Below are 19,898 nucleotides of genomic sequence, written 5' to 3'. Positions count from 1 at the left end.
GCATGATTTTTACGATTTGTAGATGCAATAATATAAATACATATTTTCATTAGATTATCGAATCATGATATATGATAAATATTATTTATTATAAATAATATCGCATTATTTTATATGCAGAATATTTTATTTTATATGTAATACATATTATAAAAAGTATTTTGTCATGGTAATTATTGTATTAATTTTTTATTTTAGAAAATAGTCTATTATTTTATTTTATTAACTTTTTAATCTGCTGATATATTATCTTTATTTTATATTTATTTTTTATATTTTTTTTTTTGTATTTTAAATTTAGTTCATATTTATTTTATTATTATAAATAGAATATCCTATGTTTATATTTCACACACAAGATATTAATCTCATTCACTGTATTTAACACTACTAATTACATGGTACTTAAGAATATTATTATCTGTATGATTTTAATGATTTGTAGATCAAAACTGATAATATAAATACATATACAACAAGTCATTAGTGATGTAACAATATTTAAAGATATTCTCCCTTTTTTATATTCACATTTTTATTTTATTTTTTATTGTATTTTAAAATAAAAATAAACTTATAATAATATATGAATGGTGCAGGGTTTAATATTTCTATTTTACTCTTTAGTTTTTTTTTTCTTAAAATATAACGAAGGTTTTTTTTTTTTTTCACTGGTAAGCTATAATACAATTACATGTTTTTATTCAATTTAATTTTCAATTTCGATATGCATTTCAATTCATATTTATATTTAAACTAAAAAGGGTTAAATATGTTTTTCGTCCCCCAATTATTGGCCGTTTTTGTGTTTAGTCCCTCTTTCAACAACTTTAGAAAACTATGGTTTTAGTCTTTTTTACCAAATTTTTTAAACTTTATTTGCTGTTTTAAACACGTTACATTATAGCATTTGGATTGTTTACACATTTTGACACATTTTTGATTCAATGTTAACTGAGAAACGCGTTCGAAACAGCAAATAAAGTTAAAAAAATTTGATAAAAAGGACTAATACCAGAGTTTTCTAAAGTTGAAAGACTAAATTGTACCCTACTTTAAAAGAGGGACTAAACACAAAAACGACCAATAGTTGGGGGACGAAAAACATATTTAACCCAACTAAAAAATATGGTAAAATAAAATGTTACAAGGAATAAAAATAAATTAAAGAAAATTTCAACTCTTCCTTCTTTTAAAGTGGACTTTCCAAAGTGATCGTAATCTCAGGCCAGTTTCTAAGTTTCAATATCCAATTTTTTTTTTTCTTCTGTTGAAATTTGTCCTGTCTCCTTATTTAGTGTGTTCTTTTAAATATATTCAATGCTGTCAGAAGCATTCATTTTAGTTAAATAAGGTGAGATTCCTTTGCAAGGTTATAGATATTCTGTTGTATTACTCCTCGTTCTCCGATTTATGTTTTTTGAGCGTGATTTAAATAAAATGTAATAAATTTTATTCATTCTCATAATATTTATAAAAATGTTTTATTTTATTTTTATTTTCTTCATTTGTACATTATAATTATATCGGTATACTAAAATTTATTTACTTACCACGTTTTTAATTACAATAAGCCACTAGGTAAGATAACAATATCTAAAGATAACATTTCTATTTTAGCTATACATGTTTGTTGTATATGCACATGTATATTCACGAAAAAGTATTTTTTTTTAAAGTAATCATTTTGCATAATTAAAATTAGATAAAACATGCGAGAATATAAACTTATTTAAACTTATGTAATAATACATTAGTAGTTTCACTATTGTTTTGGATGCAGAAATATTTATATGGTAAAATTATGGGAATTATTGTTAGTATTTTTAGAAAATTGACTTTAAACTTGTTTGATTTAAAAAATGATTATGAATTATTATGTAAAGTTTTTTTTTTTTTTATTCTTTTATAGAGTTAAGATAAATATATTTGAAGATATGTAAGAAATGGTGTTTAAGTATTATTCTAGGACAATTGGCTTTTTGATTTATAAAATTCATTATAAATGGAATGATTTCTTTTTTTTTTATAATAGAAATAAACTTCTTTTATTTAGGGTGGTTTAATTTTGAAAAATTTATTATGTATTTTTTACCTAAATTTAATTTGATCTCATTTGTTTATTATTTTTTAATAATATTTTTCATATGATAACAAATAATTGGTGTATAAAGTATTCATAATTATGTTAAAATATTTATAAACATTTACATAAAAAAAATATTGATATGCACTTTTTAAAATTTAATACACTTTTAAAATATATTGAAATTTTAAAGTATGACCTCAATTGTTAGAATAAGAACTATTATCCTAATTATTATAGACAAAATAATAGATTCAAACTCTCATTTTCTTCAACCTTTGTAGAATGTGTATGACTAGCCAATAAAGAAAAAATGGTTTAGACAAGCCAATCGTTTCTATAACGGGTGAACTCGTCTGATTTTATTTAAAAAAAAAATCACATGCACTAATGTATATAATTCTTAAATATACAAAAAATTAATCAATAAAAAATACTTTTTCTAAACATAACCAACTCGAAACAAAAAATATGTAATTTCATAATTTTTCATAACATATAACCATGGTGTTCAAACTTTTTTTTTAAAGAATCTCGTCATTGACTAATTTCAAAACAAGCCAATTAAATAAAGATCAACACATGAGGTTCCCCGACAGCAGAATGTTAGGAAAACATGCTAAATAGTCAGCATGCCCTAATTACTATTTAATGGATTTGATCATGTTGATGTTCCTTCTTCCTTGGAGCCGCTTCTTTAAGAATACAAGCTCTATCCTCGTTTGAAAGTGGATCTTCTGGGTATAAATATGTAAAAGTCGGGTCATAGAAAAAAGAGAAATGATTATTTGACACACTTAAATTTTTTATATTTATTTGAGACTGTTTTTATTTATTTTTTATTCTTTTTTTCCTTGAAAAACTATAAAACTTTACATTTTTTGGATTATTTTACCCTTGTAGTATGTGTCAAATGAACGTAAAAGTGTGTGATAATATTATTATTCTAGAAAAAATAGGATAAAGATACTTTGACACCCAAATTCTAACAAATTTTTGACACCGGACACGTGTCATAAGTTAATTGGTCCGTGTGTTTCAATTTTTTTAAACATTAAACACACTGACCAATTGACTTATGACACGTGTCCAGTGTCAAATATTTGTTAGAATTTGGGTGTCAAAGTATCATTATCCGAAAAAATATTATGTAAACCATGCCTGGATGCAATGTTTTGAATTACCCTGATAACTTCAGGTATACAGTGTTGGCTCCTTCAGGTCAGGTATAGACTATCTAGCACTGCAAAACCGGCTGCAACTCCACCTTCATCAGATGATGATATTTTTGTACGCACCAAATAACCGCTTTGTTTGTTCATGATAACCCTATTCTTATTTCTGCGATTTCATATTCAAGTGTTACACAAATTTAAAGTAACAGTGACAGACATGTGGCCAAGTAATGTACCTTAAATAAGTACCGAACACACCAAGTTCTGAAACTACACGATCATTATGCCAACAACCATTACGCATCAAAATTGCTGCAGAAACAGATGGAAATATCCTCTGCATAAGGATGTAAGCTCCATCTTCTTGAGAACCTGCTTGCTGCAATTTTAGGAGGGTTTCCCTCACATCGTCACCATAAATGTTGTTTCCTGAAAAGTAGGTATGGTTCGTTAGATACGTTTCTTCCACTTAGTAGGCTGAATCAAAGTTTAGGTGGTATAAGACCTCCTCCTTCTCTTTGGGGTTTCATCACAAATAACTCCGGCCTTTCAATTGCTTTTCTAACAATGTTAGGGTCATCCAAACACCACAACCCAGCAAAGCATTTACGCAGTTTGTCAACGTCATCTTTGCTTTCAAGGAACCTGCTTAACTCAAGGTTTAGTCATAGAACTGCTTATTTTCTAAAATAAAATTAGGGCGGGGGGAGGAGGCTTGGATTATTATTATAATCAGAACGTGTTTATCATATATAATAAAATTTGATTTCCCTTAACAAAAAATATGAAGTATGAGTGTAGCTCTGAGTAAGACTATCATCCATAATTTATTTCCTTCTTCAACTGAAGAAGTACAGTTAGAAGACAATAAAAGTCCAAGAATAGTGGATAGGAAATCTTCCATAAAAAGTAAAAATGAAACGTGAAAGCGAAAGCTAGTACCAACAAGACACATTAATTCCCGCAGAAACCATCAATCCCTCTGATCAACATCTAATCTTTCCTGCAGCCACTATAAAAGAAAATTTTTTGAATTTACATCTCTACCATTAGTGCACTGAATCCAGAAGACTTCTTCCAATTGACTAGTCTACTGTCTTCTCTTTTCGTCAAAACCTTCTAGAATTAGGATCTGCTCTGTAGAAAACATGAGCTTTTGATAGCAAGACCCCTCCAGCCTATGCACAAATATTTTCATTAAAAAGCCTCACATTGCCAAACCTTCAACTATTCACTCAAGAAACTTTGTTATGATTCAAAACTTAGAAGAATCCAAAGATAATCGCTAATTATACCTCCTTGACATCATTGGCTAACAATGATTGCAACAGCATCGTGAACGATGCCCCTGGATCATATTACTGTTTCAATTTACCAACAAATTTTTACCGGCCATTTAAAACAAAAACCTATTGTTCCTAGAGGATACAAGATATCATGACCAACCAACTAAGCAATGTATATGGAGGGGAAAGCAGATCCTGAAGGATAATCCCATTTTACATGATAACTTTCAATTTTTCATCGCACATTCCTTTAAACATAGTGTCGATGAATTGATCAACTGCTTTCAATAATGCATAAAGGATGAAATTAGCTTGGAAGATATGAAGAATTAGAAGATACCTCTCAAGCACACCAGGCTTTGCAAGTTCCTGCTGAATCTTTTTGGTGCCAGCCAAATGATAGGATATGGAAGGACATTTGATGGCAGAAGATTGTTCCATCAGTAACCTAGCTCTCCATTCCTACATATATTGAGCATCCCAAGCCATGATTTTGCTAGATAATACAATCGTGTAACAAGGAGCAATATTACGGTAAAAGATAATCCATGTAATCGAAATTAAGTGAAGAAGAAGAAAAGTAAATTAGATTGTTATTTTTGTGGGATTCAGCCAATTTGAAATATTTAAATTTTTCAACCCCCAACTGCCCCATTCGATGAATCATTTGTGGCAAATTGCAGTAACTGCAAATCCTAATGTAAATATAGTAAGAGCTTCACAAAGGAGTAGTTAATTGGGCAAATGAAATGAATGGAAAGCAAGGAATGCATTCAGACAAAGCATAAACCAAAAATGAGACAAATCCCCAAGAAATAGTAAACTCGGGTAAGAATTTCTCATTGTATTAATTGGGCCAATAAATAGGTGCCTATATAATTCAGGAAAAATGTAATCCACTCAGCCCTCTCCGCCAGCTTTACTTCACTTGTGTTCTACAACTCCTTTTATCATGTGAATCTTAAAAGAAGTTTAGTAGCATGAAGAATAATTGAATTATTGACTATACAGTACAATTTCCTAACAGTAGTAAGCGAGAGCCACTGCTTATGCCGCATAGGTCATATCTCAATGTTTAAATAAAGAAGTTACGTAATAGAAACCAAAACAGATGTTTCTACCATCGAAAAAGCACGGTTCTTATGAACAGCAAATTGGTGATTTCAAATCACTCACTGATTCTGAAGGATAGTCATCTGGTGTATAGCCAGCCCGGAAATAAATGACTGAAATAGCTTGTCCATTCCTGCAAGTTCCAAGAAATTATTGTCCTCAACAATTAGAACCATAACATGATTAAATCACTAAAACATGGCTGAAAGTTTAATTTATGGCTAAATGTTACATACACTGAAAGTGTTCCATCGGGAAGAATTTCTCCTTCTTGATCAACTTCGGCTAACGTCTTTCGTATAGTTGAAATATTATGCGTGCTAATTAGTTAAGGACAGTGACAACCAAATAGTATGTACTAAGTATAGAAACTTCTAGTGGTTTTCTTTACGAAACTGATAAAAGCATCCTCGATATCACATGTAATTATACAAATAAAAGAGTCTGCCCTTATATAGGGAATAAAACAAACGTGTTTCCTTTTGTATTATAATTAAATACAACTCTAAGGAAAGGATATTTTTCTCTAAGAACAGCAGAAACAAAATGCTGGTCGTACATGTTCCGTTCTTCAGCCTGAACCACAATCATGATCACCGCCCTGGACGGATAAGTCAGAAAATATATTAGGGAACCGAAACCAGCAGCAGAAGAGCTAGAGAAAGTTAAAGGAAATTTTTTTCTCTGAACTGACCTGGGGTTGTCATACTCACTCCAAGCTTTAGCTAAGGCCTCTGCATACTGATTGACGGCATTGTTGGCAGGGATGCTTTTGGAATCTAGTCCAAGCAAATTTCCATGGCGAGAAAGTATGTATCTAGAAAATGACCAACTAATATAAAGATATTTCTACAAAGGAATAATTCCTTAAAATGAAAATATATTTCCACCAGAGTTCTTATAAGTAATTACAATCATAGCTATTAATCCGGTATAAAAACACAAAGTGAAAACCCCAAAAGTGCATAACAGAAGTAGCTATATAAAGGATCATAGGTACAAGATAAATAATTTATACTACACATAAAAAGTAGTTAAAAAAACTTAGCCAAAACTGAAGACATTCATAATTAACATTTAAAAGTTTCATCCTAAGACACATTAAAGGCTCATATTTGCTTTATTTGAAGCAAATGAAGAACATTAAAAGAGAAAAAACTTAATGTGATCGCCTGTAATTTAAACTAAGGACACCAAAGTTTAAATTAAGTTAAATAGAAAAGGAACATAGAGAAGACCTACGAGTTTATAATGAACAGATTCAACCGATGAACGGACATTACGGAAGAGATAATGATATTTTAATAATTTTTTTTAATAACTTTTTGATAATAGATTATCTATCACTGTTTTATTAATTTGCATATTTAAAACAGATCAATCATAAACTGTCATATAAACAATTATAAAAAAATTATCAAAAAAAAACCGTAAAAAATACAGAAGAAGGACAATGCTTTTCTTTGGTGAGAAGAAGGATGCATAAAAATTGGTGGGAAACAGTAAATGAAATCCCACCTATTTTTCTAATTATTTTTTCACATGGCTTTTCTCCTCAGATACCTATTAGTATTTTCATCCTCCCCATCCTTCCCCGAAATCTCAACCAAACACCACTCGAGTTCAAAACAATAGTTGGGGATTTTGCTCTAATAATTGGCAAAAGCTCTCAAACCTTAAAGTTTTCTGATATCAAAAGGAAAAAGTAACTTTAACAACACTTTTTAACAATTATACATACTTATGATTGGTCCGTTTTTAATATTTTTTAAATATAAATTCAAATAAAACAATAAAGTGATGACATGTGTCCCATTCTAAAAAAAGTTGTCAAAAAGTGTTAGTGAAAATATCATCATCCATACCAAAAACACACAAGAATGTCCTAAAAGAAAAAGGTTCGAAAACTCATATAGTTTAGGGGAATACATATGATTTGTACAGTGCTATCCCTGTTCACCCGCGGTGGCTTCCAATATTCCACAAAACATGTAAACATAAGTAACAGCACCGAGAGTTCGGTATTTAACTTAAACAAACCCATATATAGCTGCAATAAAACAATTAAGTGCTTCAAGATGATAGCATAGTATGTGTAATTTGCAGCAATACTTACCTATGAAGTTCAGTCACAAGATTACTAAGACCGGCAAATGAAGAGGCAATAGTGTTGAGTTCTATTTGCAAAAGTGAATTAGTCTTTTCATCAAGCATATAATCTGAACGATGTAACCCCAATCGAATTTCCTATTAAAATTTTGGCGGAGAAAAATTCATCAACAAATCCGTTTGACTCACTTCATCAAGAAAAGTAAAGATGAGGTGGAAAACTTCATGTGCACCCTATCCTCAACCTTTTGCTAAGGCAAATATTATTATGGCCATGTTTAGATAATTTTTTCTTAAACAACGAAAAAAATAAAAAGTGAAATGAATAAAAATTATTTTATACATTAAAATCACTTTATCCACTTCACCTTTTAGAAAATTACAGGACAGAATTTCTGTAGAAGATGTAGAAGAAAAAAATTTTGATTTAGTTTTTCCTTTATATATTTATCCAAATAAGAAATATAAGATTCCTATCTCTCAGAATGAGAGAATATGAGCACAAAATGAGTTCTTTTGAAAGATATTTAAAATAAAACAAAACAAAAAATATAAAATAAACACTGATCATTCATCTCGTGATAATATTGGTGTACATTAGACACAATTACCTCTTTTTTGTCAATCTTTAGCATCTTGGAATGAATATCCAGAAGTCTTGAGGTGAACTCATCCGCTTTCTTAGTTCTGCATTGAGAAACAGAAAAAGAATCTCAACGTACACATACCCTAGTATACTACGCTGTACCAAAACTCAAGTAGTGGTGCCACTTGCATGCATGCACAAGATATCTAACAAGAGACGATAGCACCGCAGAATTTGCAAGAATGTAACCTGGAGAGAGACTGTTGGAGAAACGTTGCATCCAAGCTGATCCGATCAACGAGTTCATTGAAAATAGGAGCCAACTCAATCGCTTCGCTCCACTGGTTTTCCGGAAATGGCGTGGGTAACAAGGCAACCGGAGCATGCACCAATCCCACGCCTGGAACGCTTCCCGAATTCTGCAATGAAATTCAAATCGAAGAATTCGTAATGTCGACCGTTACAAAGAACATTCGACGCCAATTTAGGGTGTGATAGTTAACGAAACGTAATGAAAAACGTGGAGATTGACCTGGACGGATTTATCGGCAACGAGGAGGCCGTGGAGAGAGCTCCAAACGAGGGCGTCGTAAGCGAGGGTGCGGAGAAGTTGTTGATCGAGGCGGTGGTAATCGAAAAGAGGAGAGTGTTGGAGTGGAGTTAGAGTGAGAGGTTTAGGTGGAGACATGACGAGGTTGGGGGAAGAGGAGACGAAAGGGACCGATAGAGAGTGGCGGCGGACGCCGGAGAGAACGGGGAAGGTGGTGGATTTGGAAGCAGAGAACAAGGGTATAGTCTCCCAACATGCAACGCAACCAATGCCTGCGCTCATTTTCGCCTCTTTCACTCTCGTTTCCTGTTTTTTCCTTGTAGGAATTATAAAAATAAGAGTATGAAATACTTTTACATTGAGGGTAAAAAAAAATATAAAATTTTATATTTTCTCAGGTAAAAAATGGATAGTGTGAAATAAATATAAAAAATTAGGTGCGTTAAAAATTATTTTTTTAAAAATAAATATTTTTAGAAACTAAAGTAACAGTAATAGACTATTTTTCTTTTATTTATTTCTTACTAAAACAGAAAGTTGACTTTTGACTCTCCCTAATTAGTATAGTAATAAGGTGACACCTTTTGGAGAATCCGAATCTGTGCGAGCATTTTTCTTTTCCAATTTGTTCTTTTCGAGTCCCTTTCAGTGGGCCATGGCTCGTAAATGTTTTTTTTTTACTATGTTTTTTCTGGTTATGTGAACTCTAATAAAAATTGAATTTAGTTTAAATTTAAAGATGTTTTCTTATTCATGAAACATAGTCATATTTTACTTTTGGCTGTTACAATTTCTTTTTTTTTTCTTCTTATTTTATTTTTGACTCTCCAAAGTATTTGTATTTTGTGTTGTTTTGTCCTTACGATACATAGAATATAATAAAACCTAAAAATGAAATGAATACTATAAAACCTAAATAAATAAATATTTTACAGATTAAAAAAATAACAGGAACCAAAATTAGAAAATAAATTTTACAGGATAAGAAGCAAAATACAACTAAATTTTGAAAACTAAAAATAAAATTACTCAATTGACCCAATTTATAAAAATATTCAAGAAAATGACAAGCGATATTTCATTAATATAAAATCATTAGCAAATTAAAAATAAAAAGGAACATAAAAAATTAAAATATTTTATACCATTTTTATTTCAAAAAGAACACACGAGTTACAATTTTCCATAACTTGGAAATTTATTATAAAAAAAAATGACATTTAAAATGGCTTGTTCGGATCTTAGAAAATGGCTTTTAATGCAGAAAAAGAGGTTAATGAGTGATCTTATTGCAGTCACATCACAACTTAACTTCAAACCATTTTTCTGAATATGTAATGCTGTGGATTCTCAATTTATTAACATTTTTTAGTATAGTTGAATGCTTAAGATTACTGCACCAAATTTATAAAAAAATATAATACAGCTTTTAATTGGCTAATATACACCAATATTTGATTGTGTTCAAACAAAATTTACATGACTTAATAATCTATACCAGGAGATTATTGAAGAGGACAGGTTAAAAAAGTTCAATAACTTTATTGGTTAGAACTAATGTGATAGATGAGTACATTTGATAATCAGACAGCATCCCGTAGGAAGAGCTAAAAGATACAACAATGCATCTTCTCTTCTTTTACTGTTTTAGGAGAGAAACAAACACAATCAGGAGTGAAGAAACTAATGGTGATACATGTAAAACATTCATAATATTTTGAATTGAAGTGATCTTGGCTCCATCAAGTTAGGTATACAGTGTCTACCACTCCAAAACCAGGTAAAACTCCACCTTCATAAGATGATGATACTTTTGTACGCACCATATAGCCACTTTCGTTATTTATGATAATCTTATCCTTGTTCCTGCAAATTTCAGTTCATCAGTTTCAAGGATTTGTAAATTTAAGCACAGAACAATGATAAATATGTAGCTGAGCAATGTACCTTAAATAAGTACCAAATATTCCAGCTTCTGCAATCACATGACCCGTACTCCAATTACCATCACGCACCAAAATTGCTGGAAAAGTGGCTGGAAATATTCTCTGCATGAGGATGTAAGCTGCATCTTCTTCAGAACCAGCTTCCTGTAATTTAAGGAGGCTTTCCTTCAAATCATTGCCATAAATGTTGTTTCCTGAAAAGTAATTATTACACTTCGTTATGTAAGTTTCTCTTCCAGGCGTTTTTTCTAATGAAGTGTTGAATCAAAGTTTAATATAAGACCTCCTCCTTCTCTTTGCGGCTTCATCACAAATAACTCTGGATTTTCAATTGCTTTTTTAACAATATCTGAGTCTTCCAAACTCCACAACCCTGCAAAACATGCACGCAATTTGGCTACGTGGTCCTTGTTTTCGACAAACCTGTTTAGAGTTTTGAATCAAGGATTTTAGGAAGAGATATCAACCATAGAAACAAAATATCATTAGAAAAAAGGAAAAAATTAGTCACAGATCAGCTTATTTGCTAGGAAAGAGCAATTTGTTGTTATACTAAGGAATGGAGTTCCACTGGGCTACTGTCCATAACAAAAACCTATTAGCCTTAGGGTACAATCATATCATGCTTAGCCAACTAAGTAAGGCATTGATTGGAGAGCACCCTGAAGGATAAAATCTTAAGACAATAATAACTTACAATATTCCATTTTACACTTTTCCTTTAGGCGTAGTATCTGTGAATTAATCAACAGCTTTATACAAGCATAAAGGATGGAATAAACTTGGAATATATAAGAATATTAATCAGAAGATACCTCTCAAGCACACCAGGTTTTGCAAGTTCCTGTTGAATCTTTTTGGTGCCAACCAAATGATAAGATATTGAAGGACATTTGATAGCAGAAGATTGTTCCATGAGTAGCCTAGCTCTCCATTCCTACACAGAAGAACTCGTTAATGTTAAAAAATAATGCAACTTTAGCAGGAAAAATATTATGGCTGAGAAAATCCATGGAATAGAAAGGACGAGGAAGGTAAAAACAAAAGTAAAACAGATATTGTTGGTTTAAGATATAATTGAGCTAGATGTACAAAAAGTAAAATGAAAGAGAAAGTCTATACACTGTGATGTAATGAAGAAGAAACTGTTACACTGACCAATCTCAAATGAATTTTGCTTTTGAAACAAACGTTATAGGGTCCAAGTGATAGTATTCATCGTTACTTTTCTTCATAATATAAAAGAAGTTAGGTTACCAGATAGGGGGATCAAATAGAAGTTTTCAATACAATATCATTTCCCAATAGTAGTGAGACATACTGGGTCAGTGAATTAATTCTTTACTAATTATTGAAAAAGGAGTTATAGTCAATAGAAAACAAAAAGAGATGCTCCTATGTTGAAAAGTCAGTTTTTCTCAGCTAAAAAACTGAATTCATGAATCTCACTGATTCTGAAGGATAGTCTTTTGGTGTGTAGCCAGCCCGGAAGTAAACAACTGAAATTGGTTGTCCGTCCCTGCAAGTTCCAATAAATTATACTTCTCTAATGTCAGAAATGAAATATAATTAAACCAAAAACCTTTAGAAGAAAGTCAGATTTTCAAGATAAAGTTTACATACACAGAAAGTGTTCCATCTGGCAGAATTTCCCCTTCCTGATCAATTTCTGCCAATGTTTTCCTTATGCTTTTGATATGATACGTATTATAAAGCTAAGGAAAATAACCCTTACAACCCAAAATGTAATGAACATAAAACTACGGTAGTTTTCCTTACAGAACATCTCTATGTATCCTTTGATATCACATTTGATAGCCCTAATAATACAAATCAGAGTCTGCTCTGCTAGAGTGTTCCTTTAGTATCATAATTATAGATAATAAGAAAAGGATATTTATCTCTTAGAAGGGCGGAAATATAGTGCTGCTCATACATGTTTCGTTCTTCAACCTGAACCACGACCAAAATTGCAGCCCTGTACAGACCCATTCAGAAATATGGCATGGAACCAAAAGTATTAGCAGAACAGCAAATGAAAGTGAAAAGGAATTTTCTTTCTCCAAACTGACCTGGGATTGTTATACTCACTCCAACCTTTAGCCAAGGCCTCTGCAGATTGATCGACAGCATTGTTGGCAGGAACCCTATTGGAATCTAGTCCAAGGATATTTCCATATTGAGAAATTAAGCTCCTGGGAAAACACAAAATAATACCATGATACACGTCAACGTCATAAATTTATCTTCAAATAAAAATCTACCACTAGAGTTCGGGTAAATAATTTCAAGATTCACAGACTATATGTTAATATTTTGTCTTCAAATACATCGATTTCTAACCACTAGAAACTTCAAATGTATTCCTAGACGTGTGTGCGTGTGTGTTTATCTTTATTGAGAACAAAAATTTACACATTTTCCTAAACAAACCCATAACAATGAAACAAAGACCTCAAAAACAAGAGATTATAAATTAGAGATGAAAGCCCAATAAGTAAAATATACAGCAACTCCTTACTTATGAAGTCCAGTCATAAGACATCCAATCAAAGCAAATGAAGTGGAAATGGTGTTCATCTCTATTTGCAGAAGTGATTTAGTCTTGTCATCAACCATATAATCCGAACGCATTATTGCCAAGCGTATATCCTATTAAAATTATGACAAGAGAAAAATCAATAACAGGAAAAATTCCCTTGACTACCAGTATTTTAGTTGTTTGTAAAGAATAGTAATTTAGAGTAGGAACTAAAACTGATTCTCTCTTAATAGTTTCGGTGGTACAAATTTCATACCAACATACACTTACCTCTGTTTTGTTAATCTGTAGCATCTGGGAATGAATATCTAAAAGTCTGGAGGTAAATTCGTCTGCATTCTTAGTTCTGCATTGATATGAGCAGATAATATCATATCTTATTAAAGGCAAGAATTAGACTGAGGTGAAAAAAGAATCTAGGCAGCTATAGGTAGTTACAAATGTATGACGACAGAACAAAAGAATCCAAGCAAATATAGTACTCGTGGCATCAAATGAAGCAATTATTGAAAGGTGAAGTTGAAAAAAGGATTCAAGAACCAATTGTCATAGTAAAGTATAAAAGTACTTCAAAAGGTTATGAAAGTCCCATAAGAGCCTAAAAAATTACTTAAGTTAAGAATTACATATTATTAAGAATAAGATTGTGAGAGAATTGGTGTTGGATCTGCTTAGCAACATTCCTTAGGACATTCGTTGCCTGAGCCACCTTTTCCTACTCAAAACCTTAATAAAAGAAATTGTGGTTTTTTCTCCTTATATATTGTTTATTTTGTTTATTCCTACCCAATGTGAAGCTTCAATTCATACTTATTTTGATTCCAACAATTGGATCACGTAGGAACGAATTTAGACATTGCAGGACCAAAAATCAAACTTACCCACACAAGTTTGGACAATGAGTCAAAATTCACCCTACAGAGTCAAATTGTAGTATAATATATATTTTCCTTATGTTCCCGTTTTCATGGTGCCAAAAGTAAGTTGACTCATTCGGTGCCTCGTAATATAACAACACGAAAATATTACCTTGATAGAGATTCCTGAAGAAATTTCCCATCCAAACTCACCCGATCAACAAGTTCGTTAAAAATAGGAGCTAATTCACAAGCTTGCTTCCAGTGACTTTCAGGAAATGGCCCGGGTAATAAGCAAAGCGGAAGATGCACCAAGCCTACACCGGGAACTGTTCCTGATCTCTATGAAAGGTAACATCGATTGTAAACATCAAAATATCATTTTAGTACCCAAAATCACTGTATCAAATTTAGTTCTTATATCATAAACATCAAGATTAAAACGATAGGCATTTAGCAACATCACAATTGAAATGGTATTTTCATAATTTTGCAAATTAAATTACTCAGTATTTATAACTCCAGGGTTTAATTCCATGTATTACTTATCCTCATCTCAAGGTAATGTGTGATTTCTGTTGTAAAGCGAGTTTAAGTCTCACTCAATATCACATAAAATGAGAACTTACCCCACTTATATAATGCATGTGAAATCTCCCACCAATATTAAGAAAACAAGTAGGGTAATAAATGAATAATAAATTATTATCATTAATGTCAAACTTTAATCATGAAGCATACAACTGAGACAGTAAATCTTCTCCAAAATCTCTCAGACACTGTTTCCATTTATACTTTTATACTAATCTCTGAACTTTCTCAGAAACATTACACTCGCGCTCGCTGTTTATTACAGTCACTCATGTTATCTAAGAAATGCATTATACAAAATAAAATCTCAAGAAACCTGTCATGGTTTTAGTATAATTTGCTCTGTTATTTTAAGATTTTATATCTTTTATATACTAGCCATGCAATTATATTACATTAACATTAGTACAGAAAAATGTTAAAATATGAAAACTGTGCACATGTTGATGAGTTTTGAGATAAGCAGAAGTAACATAAGTTACAGAAAGCAAAGGAACCAAATCCAAGTAACAGAGAGAAAACAAAACAGTGGCAGAGTTTGACCTGAACCGATTTATCTCCAACGAGGAGGCAGTTGAGAGTGCTCCAGACAAGAGCATCGTAAACGATGTTTTGGAGCAGTTTTTGGTCGATACTATGATAATCGAAGAGGGAAGGGGCGGCGGAAGAATCAGTGTCAGCCTCTGCTAGAGGAGCAGAGTTGAGAGATAAAGGCTGAGACATGAGTTTAGGGAAAGAAAGTGAGTGGTTTTGGTGGGGGGAGAAGGTGAAGGAGAAAGAGGGAAAAGTGTAAGAACTTAAAGGTTGAATCTTTATCCCAGTGAAAGAAGGAGAACAAAACAAGCACCCAGATCTACCACCCATTCTCTTTCTCTTTTCATTTCCTTTATATATACCTATATATTGCAATCACCACTGTAGCCACTGGTAGTGCTCTATCTTTTTTCTTTTTCATCTTTTTCATAAATAGAGCTCCAGCTAAAAAAAATGATAATAATATCAAAGACAGATTTTTTTTTTTGTTATCTGACAACGTTTGATTTGTCACTCTGGAATGTTCTTTTTTGGCATCCATTTGAACAGAATGCTAAACATGCCCTTAAATATTTGTTTTAGTTTATTTGTCAAAGAAAAAGGTTATAGATTTTGTGGTTAAAATGGATTTACATTAAATGATGAGTTTGGGAGAATCAAAGATGCTCTAAGAAAGAGAACACGAGCTGTATAGATATGTGTTAACAAAAAGATAAAAGATATTTAAACAATATTTTTTTTATAATATTTGAACATCATCATATGTATTATTGTGTGATTAATTTATGATGGTGTTATTGTATCATTTGAACCAATCATACAATGACATGTACGATGATATTCAAATATTGTCAAAAAATATTATCTATATCATTGTCCTAACAGAAATTACTGTTATTACAGTTGTTGGATAAAACAACGTAGAACATTTTGATTTTAGTTTCATATTTCAAACATACTCAGGTGTAGGAGTTGGATTTGATAACTGAACATTTCTGTCAGATGCTGGCAGCTGATAAAACGAAGGAAGGAAAACGGGTCAAATTCGAATTTTCAATAACACTTTTCTTTTTTTAGTTTATTGGTATATAGAAAGATCAGATATGTTGTGCCAACTGAATTTGATAGTTTAGTTTAATGTTCTTTCTTTTTAATCCAATTATTTGAATCAGACCATCAAACAAATTCTAACTTGTCAAGTGATGACAAGAAAAATAAAGAAGGTGGTAGGTGGGTGCAAACTTTTAGATGTTAAAGAACTTTTACTAAATATTATAAATGTTGTGATGAAAAAAATATAAAATCAGTATAAAAATAAAACTTGGATTGTTTGTCTGATTCATTTTTGTTGAAAATATTTTAATTGAAATAGTTTGTTTAAAATTGTATTTATGATTAAATTTCATTATAAGGGTGTAATATTTTAATTTACTATGGTGGGGTGGGTAAGATTCTTTACATACTTCATATTTTATTTCTAAGTGAGATGGACTGAATTGGTTCTCGTTAGAAGTTGTTCATGAGTTAAGATTTCAAGAAGCTATTGATCTAATTTACTAAAAAAGTTTTAGGGTGAATCACATTAAATTTTCTTTTGTATTAATTTTATTCTAATTTAACTCGTTTTTAATTGAAATGAATTAAGTAGGATAACTTGGATTTATATATTAATTTAAAAAAAAACAAAATTGTAATTTTCAAATATCAAACTTATTAAAAAAATTACATTTGTAACAAATTAATTTAAGATTAACTTATTCTTCCTACGATATAAAAAATAAAGTATTAAAGTTGATATGTGTTTTAAATTAATAAAACTAAATTATTTTAATGTTAAAAATTCAATAATATAATTAAAAATTTAGAGATTTGTCGCACAATCTAAAATATATACTTTTAAGTTTTTTAATTCCTGATTATAACTGTGATATCTTCAACATCATCCGATCAATTTTTTAGAAACTTCTTTCATGTATGCGAGAAGATTTTTTATTGTGTACACATTTCTAGAGTTCTTGTGCGTTCTTTGTTGATTGATGGTCTTAATGATCTACTTTGATCAAAATTTTATAACATGTAAGTATAAAGTGAGTTATCTCAACTGAAACATGTATATATACATAAGACTAAATATTTAAAAATGATAAATTAAATAAAAACCTAATAACAGTCATGTAATTGTCTAAAGAAACTCAATCAACTAATCTAATAATAAAAATCAATTAATTAGGGAAAATTATATTATTTATATATTCCGAATTGATCTTTAACACTCGTCTAGTTATGATCTTCAACGTAATAAATTAAAAATAAAATAAATGACAATAACAAACAACTTTATATAAAGATGTGAGATGAAAAAGAGTCCTCTCACTCGCCCAACCGATTCTAACATGAACATTACAAACGAAATCAAGAGATTGAGTTTGGTTTGTGATTGAGATGAGAACCAAGTTTCAGAATCAATGGCAGAGATTCAGACTTTTGCGATGTTTTGCTCCTTTTCATCGCTTGAACCGTGATGCGAAGAACTCCCCAAAGTCACTGTCTTCATTGCTTGCGAAGCCAAAGTTTTCATTACGAAAAGATAGAGCTTGTAGCAAATGCTTGAATGAAGTTCTCCCGAGTCCATATCTGCAAAAGAAATTCTGTGGAGATGTTGAAGAGATAGCTATAGAGTAATGTCCCTGTGTGCTTAGAATATGTACAAGTTTTTCCTTCCAAGTAACGGAAGCACTTTCAGATTCTTTACTTTTCTTTCAAGGGATCGATGTTTTATGAAGTTCCGCCACTTAATGTGAAACTTTAAGGCAACAACACGTTACTTCTCGTGCTATTGTTATTATTATCAAATTCATCAAATAACATAAATTTTAAATTATAATGTTCTATTATTATTCATGTATTACTGTTCTACTAAATATTTAGTGTTTAATATCATTTTTATCTTTATTTTAATTTTAATTGGTTTGTTTAAAGTGGTCTTACATTTTTTTCATAAGTTTATCCATAGTTTCATATTTTGTAAAAGTGATTCAAGTTAGTGGTTATCATGTTAAAAATGTTAATCGTAAAATTGTTTCCTAACCAAAACTAAATAAGTTGTCCAGTTAGTGATTGTATGACAAACTCAGCCAATGAGGGATTGTCACTTCCCATCCAAAACTAGAAGTTTCATCACACTTCTCATTTTTCCACAATCACTGTAACCCTGTCACCATTAACCAACCACAGTGACTATTGAGCGACACTACAACCTCCATCGCAATAGCCTTCATCTCGTCATCACAACTTCTCCTTAAATTTCACCACTGATTCGCGAAGTCACCGTGAGCGTCCCTGTTCAACCGTGAAGCTTGTCGTAAACCCTCATTCAATCCTTACATCAACCATTGAAAACCCTAAAATTGCAAAAACCCCAACATCGTAAGAAATCAAAAATCGCGAACCATAGAATGTGAATGTCAGCCACCCAATTTTGTCCATCATCTCCTCCTTAACAACCTTCATCCCAACTTGCGAATTGAAACAGAAGTGCAACAGAGACTGCGTCATCGCCATTGATCAGGTTGAGCACCACCATTATGTGTTGAACCTTACTCTCTTATTTTCTTAATTGATTTAAAGAAATTTAATTGTTCTTCTATTATGTTATTAGATTATACAAATTAGGGAAAATTGGGGGAGAATTTGAAGCTCTGAAAACATTTTCTAATTCTTCCTAATTAAAATTGTAAATATCTCTTTCTGATTTAGAGTGATATTATGAAACTCTCATTCTGATATTATGCAAGAAAATATATTAATATGCTATTCTAAGAATAGCAAATAATCAACATTGTATAAATTACAGAATCAAAACAACTTTTATAATTAATTTTAATCAAACACGAAGAATTGAAACTAACAAACGAGTAGGTAAGACCAAGAATCATGAACCCAATTTCAACACCAATTTTAATAGATTTTTCAATTTCAAATCACGAATTGATTTTAACCTAAAGATAATTTTGTCTATAACTTTTTTACCTCAATCCACCTAAGCGTGCTACGCAATGAATAAATGTATAACTCATTGATATTGTATATTATTAATTTTTTTGAAGTATTTAATATAGTCATATTTTTCATAATTTTTATTCAATTTAATCATTTTTATGAGAACATCTCAATTGTTAACCAATGTAAACAATTAAGGAATAAATTGTTCTATTTTTTGTCACTACCCTCATATTATCATCTTCTTTCCAACACACCCAAAAACTCTAGACAACTATCATGCCGTCCTCCTGCCGTCTTAGGACCACCAAATATTGATATCTAGTAAAAAGAACCGGAAAAATAAATTGTTTACTTGAATTTGAAATTTTGTTAGTTATGTTTACTTCTTTTTAATTATTTTTCTTTCGACTTCACATGCTTTTCTTTTCATGTGTAAACTTTATTATTTTATTCACACAATTATTCTTCTTAAAATAATTTTCAACATGTCTGTAACTTATAATTATAGTCTATTATAATAA

The 19,898-nt window shown here is 30.9% G+C and overlaps 2 protein-coding genes across 2 annotated transcripts; both read right to left on the bottom strand.

Annotated features, from left to right (window-relative positions):
* Positions 1-2,739: 2,739 nt before the first annotated feature.
* Positions 2,740-9,240, bottom strand: LOC106774827 (glutathione synthetase, chloroplastic-like). Its single transcript, XM_014661858.2, has 13 exons — positions 8,888-9,240; positions 8,605-8,774; positions 8,381-8,456; positions 7,777-7,907; positions 6,355-6,477; positions 6,181-6,261; positions 5,897-5,977; positions 5,724-5,793; positions 4,888-5,009; positions 3,767-3,906; positions 3,498-3,690; positions 3,271-3,427; positions 2,740-2,823 (listed from the first exon to the last, which is right to left on the bottom strand). The coding sequence occupies exons 1-12, from the start codon at positions 9,185-9,187 to the stop codon at positions 3,304-3,306; spliced, it is 1,611 nt and encodes a 536-aa protein (XP_014517344.1). The 5' UTR covers positions 9,188-9,240; the 3' UTR covers positions 2,740-2,823; positions 3,271-3,303.
* A 1,187-nt stretch (positions 9,241-10,427) lies between these two features.
* LOC106776003 (glutathione synthetase, chloroplastic) lies at positions 10,428-15,734 on the bottom strand. The gene is made up of 12 exons (XM_014663290.2): positions 15,385-15,734; positions 14,423-14,592; positions 13,664-13,739; positions 13,373-13,503; positions 12,924-13,046; positions 12,749-12,829; positions 12,475-12,555; positions 12,301-12,370; positions 11,667-11,788; positions 11,135-11,274; positions 10,853-11,045; positions 10,428-10,771 (listed from the first exon to the last, which is right to left on the bottom strand). The coding sequence occupies exons 1-12, from the start codon at positions 15,703-15,705 to the stop codon at positions 10,648-10,650; spliced, it is 1,632 nt and encodes a 543-aa protein (XP_014518776.1). The 5' UTR covers positions 15,706-15,734; the 3' UTR covers positions 10,428-10,647.
* Between the last annotated feature and the right edge of the window lie 4,164 nt (positions 15,735-19,898).

The sequence above is a fragment of the Vigna radiata genome, chromosome 10 (genome assembly GCF_000741045.1).
Source record: "Vigna radiata var. radiata cultivar VC1973A chromosome 10, Vradiata_ver6, whole genome shotgun sequence".
NCBI lineage: Eukaryota > Viridiplantae > Streptophyta > Magnoliopsida > Fabales > Fabaceae > Vigna > Vigna radiata.
This window is presented reverse-complemented; position numbering and strand designations above follow the sequence as displayed.